Genomic DNA, 23,725 nt, shown 5'->3' on the forward strand with positions numbered 1-23,725 from the left:
CTCTGATCATAATCCATACTCTCTAAACCAGGCAGCATCCTGGTAAATCTCCACTGTACCCTTTCCAATGCTTCCACATCCTTCCTATAGTGAGGCGACCAGAACTGGACACAGTACTCCAAGTGTGGCCTAGCCAGAGTTTTATAGAGCTGCATCATTACATCGCGTCTCTTAAACTCTGTCTCTCGACTTATGAAAGCTAACACCCCATAAGCTTTCTTTAACTACCGTATCTACCTGTGAGGCAACTTTCAGGGATCTGTGGACATGTACCCCCAGATCCCTCTGCTCCTCCACACTACCAAGTATCCTGCCATTTACTTTGTACTCTGCCTTGGAGTTTGTCCTTCCAAAGTGTACCACCTCACACTTCTCCGGGTTGAACTCCATCTGCCACTTCTCAGCCCACTTCTGCATCCTATCAATGTGTCTCTGCAATCTTCAACAATCCTTTACACTATCTACAATACCACTAACCTTTGTGTCGTCTGCAAACTTGCCAACCCACCCTTCTACCCCCACATCCAGGTCATTAATAAAAATCACAAAAAGTAGAGGTCCCAGAACAGACCCTTGTGGGACACCACTAGTCACAACCCTCCAATCTGAATGTACTCCCTCCACCATGACCCTCTGCCTTCTGCAGGCAAGCCAATTCTGAATCCACCTGGCCTAACTTCCCTGGATCCCATGCCTTCTGACTTTCTGAATAAGCCTACCATGTGGAACCTTGTCAAATGCCTTACTAAAATCCATGTAGATCACATCCACTGCACCACCCTCATCTATATGCCTGGTCACCTCCTCAAAGAACTCTATCAGGCTTGTTAGGCACAATCTGCCCTTCACAAAGCCATGCTGACTGTCCCTGATCAGACCATGATTCTCTAAATGCCCATAGATCCTATCTCTAAGAATCTTTTCCAACAGCTTTCCCACCACAGACGTAAGGCTCACCGGTCTATAATTACCTGGACTATCCCTACTACCTTTTTTGAACAAGGGGCCAACATTCGCCTCCCTCCAATCCTCTGGTACCATTCCCGTGGACAACGAGGACATAAAGATCCTAGCCAGAGGTTTAATAATCTCTTCCCTTCCCTCTTGGAGCAGCCTGGGGAATATTCCGTCAGGCCCCGGGGACTTATCTGTCCTAATGTATTTTAACAACTCCAACACCTCCTCTCCCTTAGTATCAACATGCTCCAGAATATCAGCCTCACTCATGTTGAGGATAACCTAAGTTAGCTAACCAAGGTAAGGGTCAACAGTTAGTAAGCAGTCACCTAGCAACATACTTAAATAAAAACATGGCTAACCAAGGCAATGTAAGGTTAAACCAGGGCATTTAGCTCAACCATTCAGATATTATGTGGACTGAGCTCCCACAGAGCAGAAGATGCCTGCAGCCTCTCAGCATATAGCAAATCTATCCCACCGCTTTCCCAATCTTGTACATCAGTAGAGGCTGAACATAATTTGAGCATTTGTAATCCAGGGAGGACCTATCTCATCTTCGATTAACTGGAGCCTGACAACCCACACTCATTCCTCAATCAAATTTTATTTACTTTTTTTAAGATACAGCGCTGAATAGACAATTCCAGACCTTCGAGCAGCACCTCCCAACAAACCCTGATTTAATCCTAGCCTAATCACGGGATAACTTAGAATGACCAATCAACCTACCAACCAGCACATCTTTGGACTATGGGAGGAAACTGGAACACCCGGAGGAAACCCATGCAGTCACGGGGAGAATGTACGAATTCCTTACCAGCAGTGGCCAGAATTGAACCTGCATAGCCTGCACTGTAAAGCACTGTGCTAATCACTACACTACCACACCACCCCCTTGTACTTGTGCACACCTGTAACCAAACTACTCTGAAGTTTGAACAAAGAAATGCCATTTTTGTACAGAAATTGAACAGCTGGATACAGATATCGATCCAATAGAATTTCTGAATCTCATCATTTGCATATTTAAGTGCCAGTCAGGCGTTACCATCCAACTAAATCTACGTGCTAAAGATCAATAATACTTGAGAATTAGTAAAATAACTGTCTAATAGTTAGTGGTGCCCTAGAATCCTTCACTTGCATTTTTATCTTGTCTTGGTGTGTTCAGTGACCTTGGTTCCCAGGTTTAAACTGAAAGGCTGTACAAAGGAGAGTTGGGCTTTCAAGGCTGTGCTCAGTCTGGGTGACTGCACATTGTCTCAGTCAGCTTATCATCTTGACTGCTGCATTACCGAAACTCCAGATATAGAAAAGGCTGTACAAAGTGTTTGCACTCTGTTCTGTTAGCACACCATTTAACCCTTCCCTTGCTGCAACCTCCATACCTGTACAAAGAAAGACAACAATTGGCTTCTGATTTATAGGGTGGAATGGGAAACAAACTGGAGATTTGGATTGCTACCCAGCGATCTGCCACTGGAAGTGCAAGAGCGGATGCTAAATGTAGAGACTTGCTTGGTTCATGTCCACTCCATGGAAGCTATTATCCTGATCCTCCACTACACATTTCCCTCTGACATTAAAGCTTTGCCTTTTAGTATTTGACATTTCTACCCAGGGAAAAAGACTGACTGGCCGCCCTATCTATGCCAATTGAAATTTTATCAACTTCTATCAGGTCTCCCCTCAGCTTCCAACACTCCAGAGGAAACAGACAGACAGACAGACATACTTTATTGATCCCGAGGGAAATTGGGTTTTGTTCCAGCCGCACCAACCAAGAATAGTGACAAAATATAGCAATATAAAACCATAACTAATTAAATAATAATAAGTTAATCATGCCCAGTGGAAATAAGTCCAGGACCAGCCTATTGGCTCAGGGTGTCTGACACTCCTAGGGAGGAGTTGTAAAGTTTGATGGCCACAGGTAGGAATGACTTCCTATGACGCTCAGTGTTACATCTCGGTGGAATGAGTCTCTGGCTGAATGTACTCCTGTGCCTAACCAGTTTGCCTAACACAAGTTTGGAGACTGAGGGAGGTTTACAAAATTATGAGAGGCAGAGATAGGGTAGATTATCAAGTCTTTTTGTTCCTAGGGTTGAAATGTCAACTACAAGAGGACATTGCTTTAAGGTGAGGGGGGAAGTTTAAAAGAGATGTGCATGATAGGTTTCTTTGAACAAAGAGAGTGTTAGGTGTCTGGAACAGGATGCCAGGGATGGTGGTGGAAGCAGATAGCATTTTTAAGGCAATTCAACAGGCACATGAACATTCAGATACAGACCATGTGCAGGCAGATAGGTTTGGTTCAATTTGGCACTAAAATTAATGGTCAGCACAGACAACTTGGGCTGAAGGGTCTGGCCCTGTGCTGTTCAATTTTCTATTGTGAGCTGAAAACCATCTGGGCTATGAATGACAAATCAATGCTTCAGAGCACTTGTCTTCTGATCAAGCAGATGACTTAGTTTTCTCAACAAGTGGCAACAAATTTGTTTTTTACAAGTTCAGCTTTTCTGTTTACTTTGTTCCTTATTTTATGTATGAGAAGCTCACTAGTCATTATGTTTTTCGAGGAATACTACTGCCTTCTGCAGATGACACTTTTGTTTAACCATGGACTTGTGGTACTTTACTTGTATTGGAGCACTTGCTGATAAAAGTTTACACACACTTTCTGTCAGTCTTTACTAGCTTTAAAAGTTCTCATCAAAGGAGCATAAACATCCATTTTCACACCCGTCCAGATGGCAGGTGCTTTCAAGTGATCAACAATCAATTAAACCCTTTAGAAGGGCAAGTTTTATTACAATACTTTTCAAGATTGGGACAGCATGGTAGTATAGTGGTTAGCACAACACTTACAGTACCAGTGACCCAGGTTCAATTTCTAACACTGCCTGAAAGGAGTTTGTACATTCTTCCCCTGACCACGTGGGTTTCCTCGGGTGCTCTGGTTTCCTCCCACAGTTGAAGGATGTACTGGTTAGTAGGCTAATTGGTCATTATCAATTGTCCCAAAGGGGTCCAATATCCTAGCAGGCAGGTTTAATAGAGCTGTTAGGGAGGGTTTAAACTAATCTGGCAGAAGATGGGAACCAGAGTGATAGGACTGAGGAAGGGGGAAACAGAAATAAGTCAAAGATAGCATGCAACAGAGATGATAGAAAGAATAGGCAGGAGATGAGGCATAATCACAGCCAGTGGGCTGATTTACAAGGCAATAGAGGCATGGTGTAGTTGAAAGAGAAAGCAACAAATACTGGACTGAAAGTGTTATATTTGAATGCACCCAAAATATAATGGACAATCTTGAAGTTCAGCTACAGATTGGCAAGTATATTGTGGCCATCTCTGAAACTTGGCTGAAGGATGGCTCCATTGGGAGTTGAATATTCAAGGATATACAGTATATCGGAAAGATAGGTTAGTAGGCAGAGGGGGTGGTGTGGCCCTGTGTATAAGAAATAAAATTAAATCATTAGAAAGGGATATCATAGGATTGGAAGGTGTAGAGTCTCTATGGGTTCAGTTAAGAAATGGCAAGGGTAAAAGGACCCTAATGGCAGTTGTATACAGGCCTCCGAACAACAGCCAGGGTGTGGATTACAAATTACAACAGGAGATAGAAAAGGCATGTCAGAAGGACAATGTCATGATAATTGTTGAGGATTTTAACATGAAAGTGGATTGGGAAAACCAGATCAGTACTGGACCTCAAGACAGAGAATTTGTAGATTGTCTGAGGGATGGTTTTTTTAGAACAGCTTGTTGTTGAGTCCACTAGGGGATTGGATGCTGTGGAATGATCTGGAGGTGATAAGAGAACTTAAGGCTAAGGAACCCTTAGGGAACAGTGATCACAATATAGGCAGTCCCTGGGTTAAGAACGAGTTCCGTTCCTGAGTCTGTCTTTAAGTCGGATTTGTACGTAAGTCGGAACAAGTACATCCGGTATTATTTAGCGTCAGTTAGTCAAACATTTGTCTTAGTATATAGTATTTTACCTTTCTATGCATATAAAACATTTAAGAAATGTATGTATTCCAATAATTAAATCACTGCGTTGCTTAGAAATAATTGTAGCTTTCATTGGGGCAGGGCCTTTCACATGCTCCATTATTCTCACTTTATCCTTTATCCTTTAAAATTGTTCCGATTGTTGACCGACTGTAGCCTAACACTTTTCCAATGACCGATGATGTTTCACCTCTTTCCAAACGCTTTATTATTTCCACTTTATTTTCAATCGTGATTGCTTCCCATCAACGGAACAGAAATACTGCGGGCGGCGGGTCCCGACCTCTGCCGGCTCCTGAGGTCCACTGGGTCCTAAGGACCACCGCACTGAATTCCCCGGGTCCTAAAGTCCACCACAATGAGGCAGGTTAAATGGGACAAGTGGGGGCTGTGCTGGGTTTGGGTATTTGATCCTCCTCAATATTCCACGTGGGAATTTAAACTGGAGGTGGCAGTGTTTTTTTTTAACGAGGTCGAGTTGCGAGCTCGAGAGCAGTCTGTCACTGGATTGAACTCGGGAACCTCCATTCTCAAACCCAGTGCTGATCTCACTGTGCCACCAGCCAACCGGAAAAGGGGGGGGGGGGGAGAGAGAGGTCAGGGTGAATCTTGCGAAGAAAAATTTAAGCCAAATACAAAGTTACAGACTCAACACAGTGTCAACGGCAACAACTTAAAATGGCGGAAGGCGTTGCGATTCAACTTAAAATAGTGGACGGCATTCTCCTTCCTCAGTTCGTAACTAAGAGTTGTTCGTAAGTCGGACGTTCGTAACTCGGGGACTACCTGTATGATCTAGTTCACCTTGAAATTTGAGAAGGAGAAACTAAATTCCTATGTGTCGGTAGTTTAAGTCAAGTCAAGTCAAGTTGCTTTTATTGTCATTTCGACCATAAACTGCTGGTATGGTACACAGTAAAAACGAAACAACATTCCTCCAGGACTCTGGTGCTACATGAAACAACACAAAACTACACTAGACTACAGACCTGAAAAGGACTACATAACGTGCAGGGCAGTACAATAATTAATAAACAAGACAATAGGCACAGTAGAGGACAAATTACAATATCAGTCTAGACTCTGAGTATTGAGGAGTCTGATGGCTTGGGGGAAGAAACTGTTGCACCATCTGGTCATGAGAGCCTGAATGCTTCAGTACCTTTTGCCAGATGGCAGGAGGGAGAAGAGTTTCTGTGAGGGTTGCATGGGATCCTTCACAATGCTATTAGCTTTGCGCGTGCAGCATGTGGTGTAAATGTCTGTAATAGTAGGAACAGAGACCCTGATGATCTTCCCAGCTGACCTCACTATCTGCTGCAGGGTCTTGCGATCCGAGACGGTGCAATTCCCGAATCAGGCAGCTGCTCAGGATGCTCTCGATACATCCTCTGTAGAATGTGGTGAGGATGGGGGATGGGAGGTGTACTTTCCTCAGCCTTCGCAGAAAGTAGAGACGCTGCTGGGCTTTCTTGGCTACGGAGCTGGTGTTACAGGACCAGGTAAGATTCTCCGCCAGGTAAACACCAAGAGATTTGGTGCTCTTAACGATCTCAGCGGAGGAGCTGTCAATGTTTAGTGGAGAGTGGTCGCTCTGTGCTCTCCTTAAGTCAACAACCATCTCTTTTGCTTTGTTCACATTCAGAGACAGGTTGTTGGTTCTGCGCCAATCTGTTAGCCACTGCACCTGCTCTCTGTACGCTGACTCGTCGTTCTTCCTGATCAGACCCACCACGGTTGTATCATCGGAGAACTTGATGATGTGATTCGAACTGTGTATTGCTGCACAGTTGTGGATCAGCAGAGTGTACAGCAGTGGACTGCGCACATAGCCCTGGGGGGGGGGGGGGGGGGGTCCCCTGCTCAGTGTGATGGTGTTGGAGATGCTGCTCCCGATCCGGACTGACTGAGGTCTCCCAGTCAGGAAGTATCGGATCCAGTTGCAGAGAGAGGTGTTCAGGCCCAGCAGTTTCAGCTTTCCAATCAGGTACTGAGAAATGATTGTGTTGAATGCTGAACTGAAGTCTATGAACAGTATTTGAACATATATGTCTTTTTTGTCCAGGTGGAGGGTGGAATAAAGGAAATTACAATGACATGAGAGGGAAACTGGCCAAAGTTAACTGGAAAGGGACACTAGCAGGAAGGACAGCAGAGCAGCAATGGCTGCACTTTCTGTGAAAAATGAGGGAAGTGCTAAAAAGATTCACTGTATTCCAAATAAGAAGAAATTTTCAAATGGAAGTAGGACACTACCATGTCTGACAAGTGAAGTCAGAGACAAAGTAAAAGCAAAAGAGAGGGCATACAAAGAAGCCAAAGCTAGTGGGAAGATAGAGGATTGAGAAGCTTTTACAAACTTACAGAAGGAAACTAAGAAGGTCATTAGGAAGGAAAAGATGAATTATGAAAGGAAGCTGGTGACTAATATTAAAGAAGATAATAAAAGGTTTTTTAAATATATAAAGGGTTGAGTTGAGGGTAGATATAGGACCAATACAAAACGATGCTGGAGATATTGTAATGAGAGATGCAGAGATGGCAGAGGAACTGAATGCGTATTTTGCATCAGTCTTCACAGTGGAAGATGTCTTCAGTACACCAGACATTCAAGAGTGTCAGGGAAGTGAAGTATGTGCAATGAAAATGACAACTGTTTAATTTAGGTGCTTTTTTGTTAAATTCTCTTTGTTTGTAGCATATTGTTATTGTATGCTTAATCTTGCACTGTATTAATGCTCCCCACTGGGATTTGGGGCTTTTAATTTTGTAAAATGTTTTGAAAAACAAAAAAAATTTAAAAAAAAATGACAACTGAGAAGGTGCTCAGGAAGCTTAATGGTCTGAGGGTGGATAAAACTCCTGCGCCTGATGGAATGCACCCTCAGGTTCTGAAGGAAGTAGCTGGAGAGATTGTGGAGGCATTAACAATGATCTTACAAGAATTGATTGATCCTGGCATTGTACTCGATGACCGGAAAATTGCAAATGTTACTCTGCTATTTAAAAAGGGTGGGAGCTAGCAGAAAGTGGACTATGGACCTGTTAGCCTGACATCAGTGGTTGAGAAGTTGTTGGAATTGATTGTTAGGGATGAGATTACGGAGTACTTGGAGGCACATGACAAGATAGGCCAAAGCCAGCATGGTATCCTGAAAGGAAAATTCTGCTTGACTAAACTACTGCAATTTTTTGAGGAAATTACAAGCAGGGTAGACAAAGGAGATGCAGTAGATGTGGTGTACTTGGATTTTCAGAAGGCCTTTGACAAGGTGCCGCACATGAGGCTGCTTTGCAAGATAAGAGCCCATGGAATTACAGAGAAGTTACTAACGTGGGTGGAGCATTGGCTGATCAGCAGAAAACAGACAGTGCGAATAAAGGCATCTTATTCCAGCTGGCTGCCGGTTACCAGTGGAGTTTCACAGGGGTTGGTGTTGGGACCGTTGCTTTTTACAAGGTATCTCAATGATTTGGATGGTGGGAATGATGGATTTGTGGCTCAAATTGCTGATGATATGAAGATAGTGACGGAGAGGGTAGTGATGAGAAAACAGAGAGCCTGCAGAGAAACTTAGATAGTTTAGGGGAATGGGAAATAAGTGGCAAATGAAATACAATGTTGGAAAGTGTATGGTCATGCATTTTGGTGGAAGAAATAAATGAGCAGACTATTATTTAGATGGGGAGAGAACTCAAAATGCAGAGATACAAAGGGACTTGTGAGTCCTTGTGCAGGATACCCTAAAGGTTAACCTCCAGGTTGAATCGGTGGTGCAGAACGTGAATGCAATGTTGGCATTCATTTCTAGAAGTACAGAATATAAGAGGAGGGATATGATGTTGAGGTACTATAAAACACTCATGAGACCACTTGAACTATGGTGTGCAATTTTGGGCTCCTTATTTTAGAAAGGATATACTGACTGCAGAGGGTTCAGAGAAGATTCATCAGAATGATTCCAGAAATGAAAGGGTTACCATATTAGGAATATCTGTCAGCTCTTGAGCTGTATTCCCTAGAGTTCAGGAGAATGAGGGGGGATCTTATAGAAACGTTCCAAATGTTAAAAGGCCTGAACAGATTAGATATGGCAAAGTTATTTCCCATGGTAGAGGATTCTAGGGTAAGGGGGCACAACTTCAGGATTGAAGGATATCCATTTAGAACAGAGATGCAGAGAAATTACTTTAGTCAAAGGGTGGTAAATCTGTGGAATTTGTTGCCACAAGCGACTGTGGAAGCCAAGTCATTGGTGCATTTAAGGCAGAGTTAGATAGGTTCTTGACTAGTCAGGGCATAAAAGGGTATGGGGAGAAGGCAGGGGAGTGGGGATGACTGGAAGATTTGGATCAGCCCATGATTGAATGGGAGAGCAGACTCGATGGGCTGAATGGCCTACTTCTGCTCCTATATCTTATGGTCTTATGATGCTAGGGTTAAATTGGGGGCTGCTGGGCAGTGCGGCTCAAAGGGACAGAAGGGCGGATTTCGCACTGTACCTTGATAAATAAAAAAACCCAAAAAGATTGGTTAGATGAGCTCTATGCAGAATTTTGAGTTGCATTGCTTTAGTTCTATTACAAACTGAAATCTTCTTTGCATTATCACAGATGTCTTCCTATGTTTCAGCTGTAATTTCTACTCCCAGACCCTTCCCAGCTGCTCAGCCTCTCCACAAGAACATTCCCTCAGGATGCTGTAAAAAGTACTAATGGAGACTTCACCCTTAGAACAAAACACCCTCTTTTCCATGTCAGAACTATAGAAATCAGTTAACAATGATGCTCTTCTCTGTATATAATCTCTTATCTGAAAGAAACGAAAAAGATCCAGATCGTCTCTCGAAATATAAGGCGGGGGTTTCTCCAATGCGTTCTAAATGTAAATACTGGAACCTTCACCCACTTATTTTGGACTTGTCCCAAACTTCAGGCATACTGGAGTGATATTTTGGGTGAAATGGAAAGGATTCTGAAGATGGAGCTTGCACTGGACCCAGTGTCTTTTCTCTTAGGCTTACCCAGCAGTCGTATTACTAATGCACATCAGAAAAATCTTTTTAACATCCTGACTATTTGCACGAGGAAGAACATTTTACTTTGTTGGATATCCGATAAGGCCCCTGGACTTTTTGGTTGGCATAAATTAATCATGGAATACTTTCCTTTGGACTTCTGGACATGTATGGTACACTCAAAAACAAATAGTTTTCATAAAACATGACAACCTTTTCTGCAGTATATAGATGTAAACCTGTCTGCTATGCGAATAAGGGCTTTTGTATCGGATGTTGTGGTGATATTTATATTTTGATGGAAGTGTTCTGATATTTGTGAGGGGAAGAAATGTAAATGTAAGTGTGTCTGGAAATTGAAAGTTTTGTTATGCTGAGCAAAAAAAAATTAAAAAAGAAGATTGGTTAATGATTTTCCTGTACACAAGTATAAGGAGAACAAAATAATTGTTACTCCAGATATGATGCAGCACAAAAACCACAAAAGGTACAGAATGCACTAATAATTTTTTTAATCACACAATAAATGTAACTACATAAGATCATTTATATACAGATTAATTGTGCTTCCATAAAGTGACACTAAGCTGTACATAAGGTAACTAATAGGAAATAAGAAAATAGTGGTGGAATTAGTGGGTGGAGGTGTTGATCAGTCTTATTACTTGTCGATGACATGACAGTCAATTAGTGCACAACAAGTCCCACAATCTCAATGGAGCAAACGGCCATCCACTAATTCAAAGATAAATGCTAACTAGGTCACTAGAGAGAGCTCCCATGCTCACTCTTAAAGCAGTGCCGCTGAGAGAGCAACCAATATCTTTAATTAATGTCTCATTATATAGTAATGTTAACAGAATATTTATTTTTAGCAATTCTTATTTGTTTTCTAAAATAAGATCAACAGACAGAGCATGTAGGTAGAGGTAGTTGGTGACTTAAATTCTTGACCCAATACAAATTCCTGCCCAGATTTTTTGCTGATAAAGCATAGCAGCTAGTGGAAAGTGCAGTCAGATTATTTGACACAAATGAATGGATGTTCAGTGAGTGTCTTAAATGTACAATGACTCCAACTTAAACTCAAAAGTATCAGCAGATTTTTAAAAAATAATTTCAGTCCTGTTAACTTCACAATTCAAATTTCAACACGCACCATTCTACGTGGTTGCATCACTGCCTGATTTGAAGGCTCTAATATGCACAGGATCGAGAAAAAAAAATGCAGAGGGTTGCAAACTCAGCAAGCTCCATCATGGCCACTGGCCTCCCCACCAATGAGGACATCTTCAAAACACAATGCCTCAAAAAAGCAGCATCCATCATTAAGGACCCCCACCACCCAGGATGTGCCCTCTTCTCATTACTACCATCAAGGAAGAGGTACAAGAGCCTGAAGATGCACACACAATGATTTAGGAACATTTTCTTGCCCTCTGCCATCAGATTTCTGAGGGTTCATGAACCTATAAACACCATCTCACTACTTTGCCCTTTTTTTGCACTAGTTACTTAATTATTTTTAAATATATATTTCTTACTGTAGCTTATCTTTTTATGTATTGTACTGAAATGCTGCTGCAAAAGAACAAATTTCACAACATACGTCAGTGATAATAAACGTAACTTTGATTCTGAAAACAAAATTCAAAAATCAAATAAATTTGCAGAAAGAATCTATAAAAGAAAAGCAGAACATGTGTGGCTCCATTTTTAACCCATCCTCAGATTAATACATTTGACATAACCTGTTGTATTCCCTTCTAATCTTTGTAAAATTCTCAATAATTTAAAAATATTCAATTAAAACTATTGGCCCTGGCTCCTTTCTTCTCATTTACCTGCCAAATATTTATCCTTAAATCAAAATTAAAAACAGCATTGTAAGCATGGAATGTTTTGTGCTACTGTGTGTGTGTGTGCGTGCGCGCAAGAGTTCAAACTTCTAAGTTTAAAGTAAATCTATTATTAAAGTATATATACATTCAGTGACCACTTTATTAGATACACCTGCTCATTAATGCAAATTTCTAACCAATCAATTAAGTGGCTGCAACTCAATGTATAAATGCATGCAGACATGGTCAAGAAGTTCAGTTGTTCATATAGAATACCAGAACGGGGAAGAAATGTAATCTAAGTGACTGTGACTGTGAGATGATTACTGGTGCCAGACAGGGTGGTTTGAATATCTCAGAAACTATTGATCTTTTGGGATTTTCACACACAGCAGTTTCTAGAGCTTACAGAGAATGGGGTGACAAACAAAAAAAAACATTCAGCGAGTGGCATTTCTGTGGGTGGAAATGCCTTGTTAATGAGAGACATCAGTGGAGAATGGCAAGATTGGTCCAACCTGACAGGAAGGCGACAGTAACTCAAATAACCATTTCCTACAACAGTAAAGTGCAGAAGAGCAGCTCTGAATGCACAACACACCAAATCTTGAAATGGATTGGCTACCGCAGCAGAAGATGTTGTTGAATCTAATAGGTGTGCCTAATAAAGTGGCCATTTAATATCCCCATATACTATCCTGAGATTCAATTTGCTGATTAGCTGTTACAATTCCAACTTCTCTGCTCTTCCGGTTATCAACAATGCCAGATAAATGCCACTACATTGGAAGAAAGAAAGAAGAATTCACACACCTTCATCTCCACAAAGCAGTTTCTTCACAATGCATGGAACTTCAATGTAACCAAAGCCTTTTAATGTTTGGATCTGTGTGGCTGTGATGGGATGCTCCCACATTGCAGTGTTCATGGCTGGGCAGAACAGCAATGGCCTTTTCAGATCCCAGGCTCGAACAACACAGGTCTGAAACAGAACAAATAAATGCACAGAATGATTAATCCTACGGTCAATTATTGTACTTACTAAGATGATAACAAAAGTCCAAAAAAAAGTGCCTTCACCTTCACAGCAAATATTCAATGAAGAGTGTTATATTGTCTGTCCTCAATAAAGTACATAGCTCACGTTATTTATTAATTTTCCAGTGCAGTTTATCATCTTGTATTTTATTCCTGGGGGAGAAAAACTGCTTGGCAAACCTTTCAGTAAGGCTGAAGAGATTCATGCGTTATACATCACATTTTACGGTAAAAAAGCCGGAGTAACTGGACTGGAAGAAAGATGTTCCCATTTCTAGTCTAGTGTTCCCAGACTAGGAACTCAGTTTGATATTTTTGCTGACCAGCCATCTCACGACTTGGAACACTTAACAGGCTATTAAAATTGTATTTCTTAATTCATCAAATATGACAAGTGTTTATTCAAATGGTTTGCCTGCTGATCATTGTACACCTACACAAATTAGTCATTCTTGAAAAGAAACTGAAAAACAGCAGAGTTTTATTAATGCAACCAGTATAGCAGATTATAAAGTTTATGTTTATAATCTACAGTAGCAGCTAATCAGAAACACAAGAGATTCTGCAGATGCTGGAAATCCAAAGTAATACTTAGAAAATGCTGGAGGAACTCAGAAAGTCAAGCTGAATGCATGGAAAGGAATAAACAGATGATGAACAGAAGTCAGAATGGTTTTGGCTTCTTTCCCTTTTCTTTCCAGTCCTGATGAAGTATCTTGGCCCGAAACATCATCTGCCTATTCCTTTCCATAGATATTGCCTGACTTGCTGAATTCCTCCAGTATTTTGTAAGTGTTACTCTGCAGTAGCAACTGTTAATATTTGACTTTCATGGAAACACAGTAAATAAAACCAGCAAAAAATATCAGTTGAAAACTTTGATGGACGAAATGGTAGTGTTAGTACTTCACTTACAAATTGGGGTTCAATTTGTGCCAACGCCTGTAGGAATTTGTCCATTGTTCCCCCTGATCATGTGGATTTCCTCCAAGTGCCCTGGTTTCCACCCAAATTTCAAAGACATACAGGTTAGGGATAGTGATTGTGGGCATGCAATGTATTACATGCAGGTTACTTTCACTAATTAAATTTAACACAAACAACACATTTTACTGTATGCTTCAATGTTTCAATGTACATGTGACAATAAAGCTAAATTTAATCTTTAATCCATCATGAGACAACGAACTATGAAGCTATCTTCAGTACAAAGTGACATCCTCTCTCTTGTGATTATACCTCACCCCCAAAGAGCATGTTACCATGGTGACACACACATAATGCTGTAGGAACTCAGCAGGCCATGCAGCATTGATGGAAAAAAGTACGATCAATGTTTTGGGCCAAAACCCTTCGGCAGGATATCATAGTCTCCTTAAATCTGGGAGTCGAGTTCACAATGGAAGCACCATTTCTATAAGCAAATATGCAGATTCTGAAGCAAAACAAGTTTTGATATCTACTGCATGGAATCATTCAGTTCCCCTTGCTCCCTTAGTATTCAGAAGCTTATGCAAAACAACAGTGCTGCTGCTCTGTTTTCTGATGATGAGACCCTACAGCAGATAGTGCACCTTCATCTCTTACTACACCTATTCTTCTTCATTTCACCTCTGTCACATTTCATTATATCTAGCAGATGGGTCATCCTATTTTATGTGGCCCATCAGATAGTTCAAAGCTCTAACTTGTTACTAAAGTATGTATATCATATACAAATTTGAGATTCATCTTCTTGCAGACACCCACAAAACAAAGAAACATAATAGGAGCCACAAAAAAAAACACACACACACAACAAAGAATGCCACACACGATTTGCATGATTTGTCCTCTTATGCACATTGCATTCAATATACAAAAGTGGACAACTCACGCAAATAGTAAAAAAAACGGTAAAGAAATCATACATAGGACATGAACTGCAGAGCTACCAAAAGTGAGTCCACAGCTGCAGAGTCAGTTCAGCATTGAGGCAAGTGAAGCTGGTCCAGCAGCCCAAATGGCCACAGTGTAACATCTGCTTCTTAACCTGGTAACATGGGACCCAAGACCCCTGCTTCTCCTGCCTGATAGAAGTGACAAGAGAGGGAGACTGGTCAAATATAAACAGACCTACTTGCTTTCCACTCTCAGCCTCAATGATTTTAATCTTGCTCGATGCTTTAATCGGCGGGAAGTAATGGAGCCGGCACAGATTCATCTTCCAATGATAGGCTTCAATACAGAGTTTGCCTCCAGTGATGCCGCCTGTCTGTACCTGCATTCTAATTCACTGAATTCCTGTGGAGATCGTACAATCACCAGTTCATTCAGATGATTCAAAAGTACATCCCTTAAGGAGAAATTACAGGCTGCAGACTGCAGTGAACAGTTTAGACTGTAAGACATAGGAGCAGAATTAGCTATTTGGCCCATCGATTCAGCTCCGCCATTTCATGATGGCTAATCCATTTTTCTTCTCAGGCCTAATCACCTGCCTTCTCCCCATATCCCTTCATACCCTGAATAATCAAGTATCTGTCAACCTCTGCCTCAGATATACATAAAGTCTTGGCCTCCACATTGCATTTGCCTTCCTCACCACAGACTCAACCTGCAAATTAACCTTAAGGGAATCCTGTAAAAGCACTAAGTCCCTTTGTGCCTCAGTTTTTTGTATTCTCTCTGCATTTAGAAAATAGTCAACCCTTTAATTTCTTCTATGGGGTGGAGTTTGTTAAGTGTGTTCAGGAAGGTTTCTTGACACAATATGTGGATAAGCCTACAAGAGGAGAGACTGTACTTGATTTGGTATCGGGAAATGAACCTGGTCAGGTGTCAGATCTCCAGGTGGGAGAGCATTTTGGAGATAGTGATCATAATTCTATCTCTTTTACAATAGCATTGGAGAGAGATAGGAACAGACAAGTTAAATTATGAGGCTATCAGGCAGGAAATTGGAAGCTTAAATTGGAAACAGATGTTCTCAGGGAAAAGTACGGAAGAAATGTGGCAATTGTTCAGGGGATATTTGTGTGGAGTTCTGCATAGGTACGTTCCAATGAGACAAGGATGTTATGGCAGGGTACAGGAACTGTGGTGTACAAAGGCTGTAATAAGTCTAGTCAAGAAGAAAAGAAAAGTTTACTAAAGGTTCAAAGAGCTAGTAATGTTAGAGATCTAGAAGATTATAAGGCTACTAGGAAGGAGCTTAAGAAGAAAATTAGGAGAGCCAGAAGGGGCCATGAGAAGGCAGGATTAAGGAAAACCCCAAGGCATTCTACAAATATGTGAAGAGCAAGAGGATAAGACGTGAAAGAATAGGACCTATCAAGTGTGACAGTGGGAAAGTATGTATGGAACCGGAGGAAATAGCAGAGATACTTAATGAATACTTTACTTCAGTATTCACTATGGAAAAGGATCTTGGTGATTGTAGTGATGATTTGCAGCAGACTGAAAAGCTTGAGCATGTAGATATTAAGAAAGAGGATGGGCTGGAGCTTTTGGAAAGCATCAAGTTGTATAAGTCACCGGGACTGGATGAGATGTACCCCAGGCTACTGTGGGAGATGAGGGAGAAGATTGTTGAGCCTTTGGCAAGGATCTTTGCATCATCAATGGGGACGGAAAAGGTTCTGGAGGATTGGAGGGTTGCAGATGTTGTTCCTTTATTCAAGAAAGGGAGTAGAGATAGCCCAGGAAATAATAGACCAGTGAGTCTCACCTCAGTGGTTGGTAAGTTGATGGAGAAGATCCTGAGAGGCAGGATTTATGAGCATTTGGAGAGGTATAATATGATTAAGAATAGTCAGCATGGCTTTGTCAAGGGCAGGTTGTGCTTTATGAGCCTGATTGAATTTTTTGAGGATGTGATTAAACACAATGACGAAGGAAGAGCAGTGGATGTAGTGTGTATGGATTTCAGCAAGGCATTTGATAATGTACCCCATGCAAGGCTTATTGAGAAAGTAAGGAGGCATGGGATCCAAGGGGACATTGCTTTATGGATCCAGAACTGGCTTGCTCACAGAAGGCAAAGAGTGTTGTAGACGGGTCATATTCTGCATGGAGGTCGGTCACCAGTGGAGTGCCTCAGGGATCTGTTCTGGGACCCTTATTCTTTGTGATTTTTATAAATGACCTGGATGAGGAAGTGGAGGGATGGGTTAGTAAGTTTGCTGATAACACAAAGGTTGCAGGTGTTGTGGATAGTGTGGAGGGCTGTCAGAAGTTACAGCGGGACATTGATAGGATGCAAAACTGGGCTGAGAAGTGGCAGATGGAGTTCAACCCAGATAAGTGTGAAGTGGTTCACTTTGGTAGGTCAAATATGATGGCAGAATATAGTATTAATAGTAAGACTCTAGGCAGTGTGGAGGATCAGAGGGATCTTGGGGTCTGAGTCCATAGGATGCTCAAAGCAGCTGTGCAGGTTGACTCTGTGGTTAAGAAGGCGTACTGTGTATTGGCCTTCATCAATCGTGGAATTGAATTTAGGAGCTGAGAAGTAATGTTGCACCCTGGTCAGACCTCACTTGGTGTACTGTGCTCAGTTCTGGTTGCCTCACTACAGGAAGGATGTCGAAGCCACAGAAAGGGTGCAGAGGAGATTTACAAGGATGTTGCCTGGATTGAGGAGTGTGCCTTATGAGAATAGGTTGACTGAACTCGGCCTTTTCTCCTTGCAGCGACGGAGAATGGGAGGTTACTTGACTGAGGTGTATAAGATGATGAGAGGCATTGATCGTGTGGATAGTCAGAGGCTTTTTCCCCAAGTCTGAAATGGTTGCCCCAAGAGGACACAGTTTTAAGGTGCTGGGGAGTAGGTACAGAGGAGATGTCAAGGGTAAGTTTTTTACTCAGAGAGTGGTGAGTGCATGGAATGGGCTGCCAGAAATGGTGGTGGAGGCAGATATGATAGGGTCTTTTAAGAGACTTTTGGATAGGTACATGGAACTTAGAAAAATAGAGGGCTATGGGTAAGCCTAGTAATTTCTAAGGTAGGGGCATGTTTGGCACAACTTTGTGGGCCAAAGGGCCTGTATTGTGTTGTAGGTTTTCTATGTTCTATGAAAGTGCATGTCCATACACTTCTCGGCACTGTATTCCATCTGCCATTTCTTTGCTCTTGATCCTAATCTGTCTAAGTCTTTTTGTAGACTCTATACTTCCTCAAAACCACCTGCCCCTCCACCTATCTTCGTATCATCTCCAAACTTTGCAACAAAGCCATCAATTCTATCATCAAAATCATCAACATATAACATAAAAAGAATCAATCTCAATACAGATCCCTGTGGAAAACCACTAGTCACCTGCAGCCAACAAGAAAAGGCTCCCTCTATTCCCACTCTTTGCCTCCTGCCAGTCAGCCACTGCTTTAGCGTAATCTTCTGTGTAATACCATGGGCTCATAACTTGTTAGGCAGCCTCATGTGTGTACCTTGTCAAAGGCCTCCTGAAAATTCAAATATACATCAACCAAATCTCCTTTGTTTATACTGCTTGTTATTTCTTCAAAGAATTCCAACAGATTTGTCAGGCAAGATTTTCCCTTGAGGAAACCATGCTGACTACGACCTATTTTATCATGTGCCTCCAAGTACCCTGAAACCACATCCTTAACAATCGACTCCAACATCTTCCCAGCCACAGACTAACTGGCCTATAATTTCCTTTCTTCTGCCTCTATCTCTTTTTGATGAGTGGAGTGACATTTGCAATTTTCCAGTCTTCTAGAACCATTCCATAATCTAGTGATTCTTGAAAGATCATTACAAGTGCCTCCATAATCTCTTTAGCCACCTCTTTCAGAACCCTGGTCCAGGTGATTTATCTACCTTCATATCTTTCCATTTCCCAAGAACCTGCTCCCTCGTAATGGTAACTTCACACACGTCATAACCCGACACCTGGAACTTCCGCCATACTGCTCGTGTCTTCCACAGTGAAAACAGATGGCAAAATACTTACTCAGTTCTTCCACCACTTCCTTGCCCCCCACTACTACTTCTCCAGCGGTCCAATATCCATTCTCGCCTCTCTTTTACACTTTATGTATCTAAAAAATTTTGGTATCCTCTTTAATATCACTGGCTAACTTACTTTCATATTTCATCTTTATCTTTTCAATAACTTTTTAAGTTGCCTCCTGTTGTTATTTTAAAGCTTCCCAATTCTCTAACTTCCCACTATTTTTGCTCTATTATATGCCCTTTTATGTTGGTTTTGACTTCTGTTGTTAGCCACAGTTGTGTCATCTTGCCTTCAGAATACTTCTTCCTCTTTGGAATGTATATAGCCTGTGCCTTCCAAATTGCTTCCAGATCATTGCACAACACCCAACCCTGATCCCTAGTGGGCTCAACCTCAAGCTACTCTAAAAAGCCATCTCATAGGCATTCTAGAAATACTTCCTCCTGGAATCCAGCACCAATCTCATTATCCCAAAATACCTGCATATTGAAATCCCCCAAGACAATTGTAACATTGCCCTTTTGGCATTCATTTTCCACCTCCTATTGTAATTTGTAGATCAGATGCTTACCACTATTTGGGGGTCTGTATACAACTCCCATTAGGGTCCTTTTACCTTTGCAGTTCCTTAGCTTTACCCACAATGATTCAACACCTTCTGACCCAATGTCACCTCTTTCTAATGAAATAATCAGTTTAGAAAAGTAGATCTTATAAAGCATCTGGTAATTTTGCAAGGTGCTGGTAAAATGACGCCACAGGCCAGCAGCACCATTTTGACTTGTGGGGAAATGTGCTGATTGCCTTTCACATACACATATAAGCCAATTCCCATCTGAGCCTTGCCACAACCAAAGGTCTCACTTTACAGCTCATGTTCTCTGTATTTATTTGATTGTTTGTTTATTATTATTTGTATTTGTATAGCTTGTCTTCTTTTGCACATTGGTTGTCAATCGTGCTTTATGTGTAGTGTTTCATTGATTCTATTTTTTTTAGTTCTATTGTGAAAACACATTGGATGTTTGTCAGTCTTTGTTGTGTTTTTTGTGGATTCTATTGTGTTGCTTTGTTTTGTGGGTGTCTGCAAGAAGATGAATCTCAAAGTTGTTTATGGTATACACACTTGATTAATAAATTCGAATTTTGAACTTTGAATTTCCGGGTGGTATATGGTGACATATACGCACTTTGATAACAAATTTACTTTGAACTTTGATATCCAATCCCATCTCTTCTTTTTCATAATTTTTCACCAGTAACACTGCTTGTAGCATCTTCACAGCCAAGAGTCCCATTTAAACTTAATCGTTATAGTCACGAGGCTAGCAGTTAACTCTCCGCAAAGTATGATGGCAAAGAGCAGTAAGTGAGCATTACTTTGTTGTGACAGTTAAGTGCAACCAGATGCCCAGTGTCAAGGGTAGTTGTGTAACCAGACATAGACCACAGTCCCCACACAGAGCGCCTGCAAACTCTGAGAACAATAACTTGGTATGTTGCAGTTTAAAACAAAGGAGAGCAGTCAGGGAGAAATGGTGACTCTAAAAGCTGTGCTGAAATAAGAGATGTTGTGTATTTAACATTTCGGTAGTGTTTGAGAATATTATAAATATATTGCTTGATTGAGCATTTTTTAAGTAGTTAATTACAAAGCATATGTAAAAGTAACTGAACTGCATACATCATGACAATACCACATGATACGTGCATGCCTCACTTAAGGTAAACACGAAGTCAGAATCACATTTCGGACCCCTGCCTTTTCCTTTCAATTACTTTTATGTTTTGGAGTTACAAAATGTAACAGTAGTGACTAAGTATTTTTAAAATGAACTCAAGACGACTATCTACCTGTTGAAGCACAGCAAGATGTCTGAGTTAACAAAAAAAATGCAGCAAAATGGGTTTGAGTTAAAAAAAATCAATGCAGCATGTGTTCTTCAGAAGGAAAGACATCATCAACTTCAAAAAAGGCAGAAGGAATTCACAGGTTCATAATAGTACTGTTTTGATAATTTTTTTTATGAAGCAGAAATAGTTGGCTACATCAGAAAGATAGAAATGTTTCATCACACAACAGATAACTGGATTTTGTATACTGAATGGATTGAGCAGTATTTTAAAGCAAATGGAACAGCCGATAACAAGCAGGTGCCAATTTTGCTGAGTGCACTGGATTTAAAGGCATACAGTTTGGTTTTAAGTTTAACTGCTCCAACCAAACCAGCCAAATTGAGCTTTGCTGATATCTTCAAATTAATGCAGGAACATTTGGAACTGAAACCATTGTTGATTGCAGAATGCTTTAGGTTTCATAAGTGGAATCAAAAGGAAGGGGAGCTCATTTCAGCATGCATGACTGAATTGAAGAAATTGTCTGAGTACTATCATTCAATAATGGGCTTAATGATGCACTGAGGGATTGTTTAGCTTGTGGAATCTTAGTACAACTCACATTTAAAAGAACAGTTGAAATTGCTGTATTAATGGAACCAACAGACAGACACATAATTGAGTTGCAGTCAGGAATGAAAGTGAGCGTGAACATAATTGCAACATCTAACAGAAATTGGCCTGGTCAAACAAATTGCTTTACTGTTGTGCCAGGGGCTCACATATACCAGATCAATTCAGATTTAAAAGCAAACTTACAGAAAATACAACAAAGAAAGATACATACAAAGAATATGTCGGTCAGACAAAAACAAATGGATTGCACAGGGAAAAGAAAAAGTTAAAAGGTTAAGTTGTAGCTTTAAAAGGAGCATTAATCTACATGCTGTTAATGAAAAATCTGATAATGAATCAGAATCAGGTTTATTATCACCGGCATGTGACATGAAATTTTGTTAACTTAGCAGCAGCAGTTCAATGCAATACATAATATAGAAGAAAAAAACAAAATAAAATAATAATAAAGAAGTAAATCAATTACAGTATACATATATTGAACAGATTAAAAATCGTCCAAAAAACAGAAATAATATATATTAAAAAATGTGAGGTAGTGTCTAAGAGTTCAATGTCCATTTTGGAATAGGATGGCAGAGGGGAAGAAGCTGTTCCTGAATCGCTGAGTGTAAGCCTTCAGGCTTCTGTATCTCCTACCTGATGGTAACAGTGAGAAAAGGGTATGCCCTGGGTGCTGGAAGTCCTTAATAATGGACGTTGCCTTTCTGAGACACTGCTCCTTGAAGATGTCCTGGGTACTTTGTAGGCTAGTATCCAAGATGGAGCCAACTAAATTTACAACCCTCTGCAGCTTCTTTCGGTCCTGTGCAGTAGCACATACCAGACAGTAATGCAGCCTGTCAGAATGCTCTCCATGGTACATCTGTAGAAGTTTTTGAGTGTATATGTTAACATATCAAATCTCTCCAAACACCTAATGAAGTATAGCCACTGTCTTGCCTTCTTTATAACTGCATCAATATTTTGGGACCAGGTTAGATCCTCAGAGCTCTTGACACCCAGGAACTTGAAACTGCTCAGTCTCTCCACTTCTGATCCCTCTATGAGGACTGGTATGTGTTCCTTCGTCTTACCCTTCTGGAAGTCCACAGTCAGCTCTTTCATCTTACTGATGTTGAGAGCCAGGTTGTTGCTGTGACACCACTCCAGTAGTTGCCATCTCTCTCTCCTGTACACCCTTTGAGAGTGATATGAGACTGAGTAGCCTTGAGATTTACAATATGAAAACTAACAATAGACATGCAATACGGCTTATACCAGAAGTGAACAGCAAGTTGATTAACATGGAATTGGACACTGGCATTACCGTTTCAGTCATTCCTCAAAATGAGTTTGACTGGCACTGAAGATATTGAACTGAAGGCTGCATATATTTAAGAAATATACTGGAAAAAAAGATAACTCCTACTGGAATCATATTCATCATAGTGAAATACAACAACAAATCACATTGGGCTTGTATATGGTAGAAATAGGAGGGCCATCATTGTGCGGGCAGTATTGGTGGAGACAACTACAACTTGATTGGAGATCCATCCACTATTTGTATGCCACATCCCCTATAATAGCATCAACTGAAAGTGATTTAAGAAAGGTACTGGATGATGCCACAGCAGTGTTGAAAGATGGCACTAGAAAACTTAAACATATCAAGGGTAAAATAATGTTAAATTGAAACGCCACACCTAAGTTTTGCAAAGTTTATACGGTTCCACATACCATCTATGTGGCAGTAGCCAGTGAGTTCAATCACATGGAGGTTGAAGGAATTCTTTCTGTTGTTGAGTGGAGCCCATGGGTACCACCTGTGGTCCCAGTAACCAAGAAGAATGAATCTGTCAGGATCTGTGGTGATTTTAAGGTTACTATCAATCCAGTACTGAAAGTAGGTGCATATCCTCTGCCCAGAATAGAGGATATCTTTGCAAACCTTTCTGGAGGGAAATATTTCAGCTAAGTGGACAAAGCTGAAGCCTCCCTACAGGTAGAGATGGAAGAAGAGTCCAAAGTGTATCTCATCATAAGCACTTCATGCCTGAAGGCTTTATTGTTACAATGGGCTTATTTTTGGAGCAGCATCTGCAACTGCACACTGGCAGAAAGCAATGGACCAGGTGCTGCAAGACTGCCCAGGCAGACAGTGTTAACTGAATTACATCATTGTTACTGGTAAGGATGACAAGGAACATCTCCACATGGTCTACTGCGGTCACATCATCATCACATGAGGATTACACAAAATTCTAGCATTGCTGGATGCCCCAAGACCAAATGACGTGCCACAGTTGCAGTCCTTTTTAGGATTTGTCAATTTTGATTATAGGTTCCTGCCAAAACTGGCTACTGTGCTCCATTCTTTGAATTTATTACTACAGATTGGGAAGAAATGGCAATGGACAAAAC

The 23,725-nt window shown here is 41.0% G+C and overlaps 1 protein-coding gene across 4 annotated transcripts in view; it reads right to left on the minus strand.

Annotated features, from left to right (window-relative positions):
• ppcdc (phosphopantothenoylcysteine decarboxylase) overlaps nucleotides 1–23,725 on the minus strand; it is an 89,784-nt gene that overhangs the window by 16,667 nt on the left and 49,392 nt on the right. For all 4 annotated transcript variants that reach the window (XM_073025764.1, XM_073025765.1, XM_073025766.1 and 1 more), the window contains one exon: nucleotides 12,662–12,830. In XM_073025764.1, the coding sequence (XP_072881865.1) occupies nucleotides 12,662–12,830 (169 nt within the window). The remainder of the gene's footprint in view (nucleotides 1–12,661; nucleotides 12,831–23,725) is intronic.

This window comes from Hemitrygon akajei, chromosome 21 (assembly GCF_048418815.1).
Source record: "Hemitrygon akajei chromosome 21, sHemAka1.3, whole genome shotgun sequence".
NCBI lineage: Eukaryota > Metazoa > Chordata > Chondrichthyes > Myliobatiformes > Dasyatidae > Hemitrygon > Hemitrygon akajei.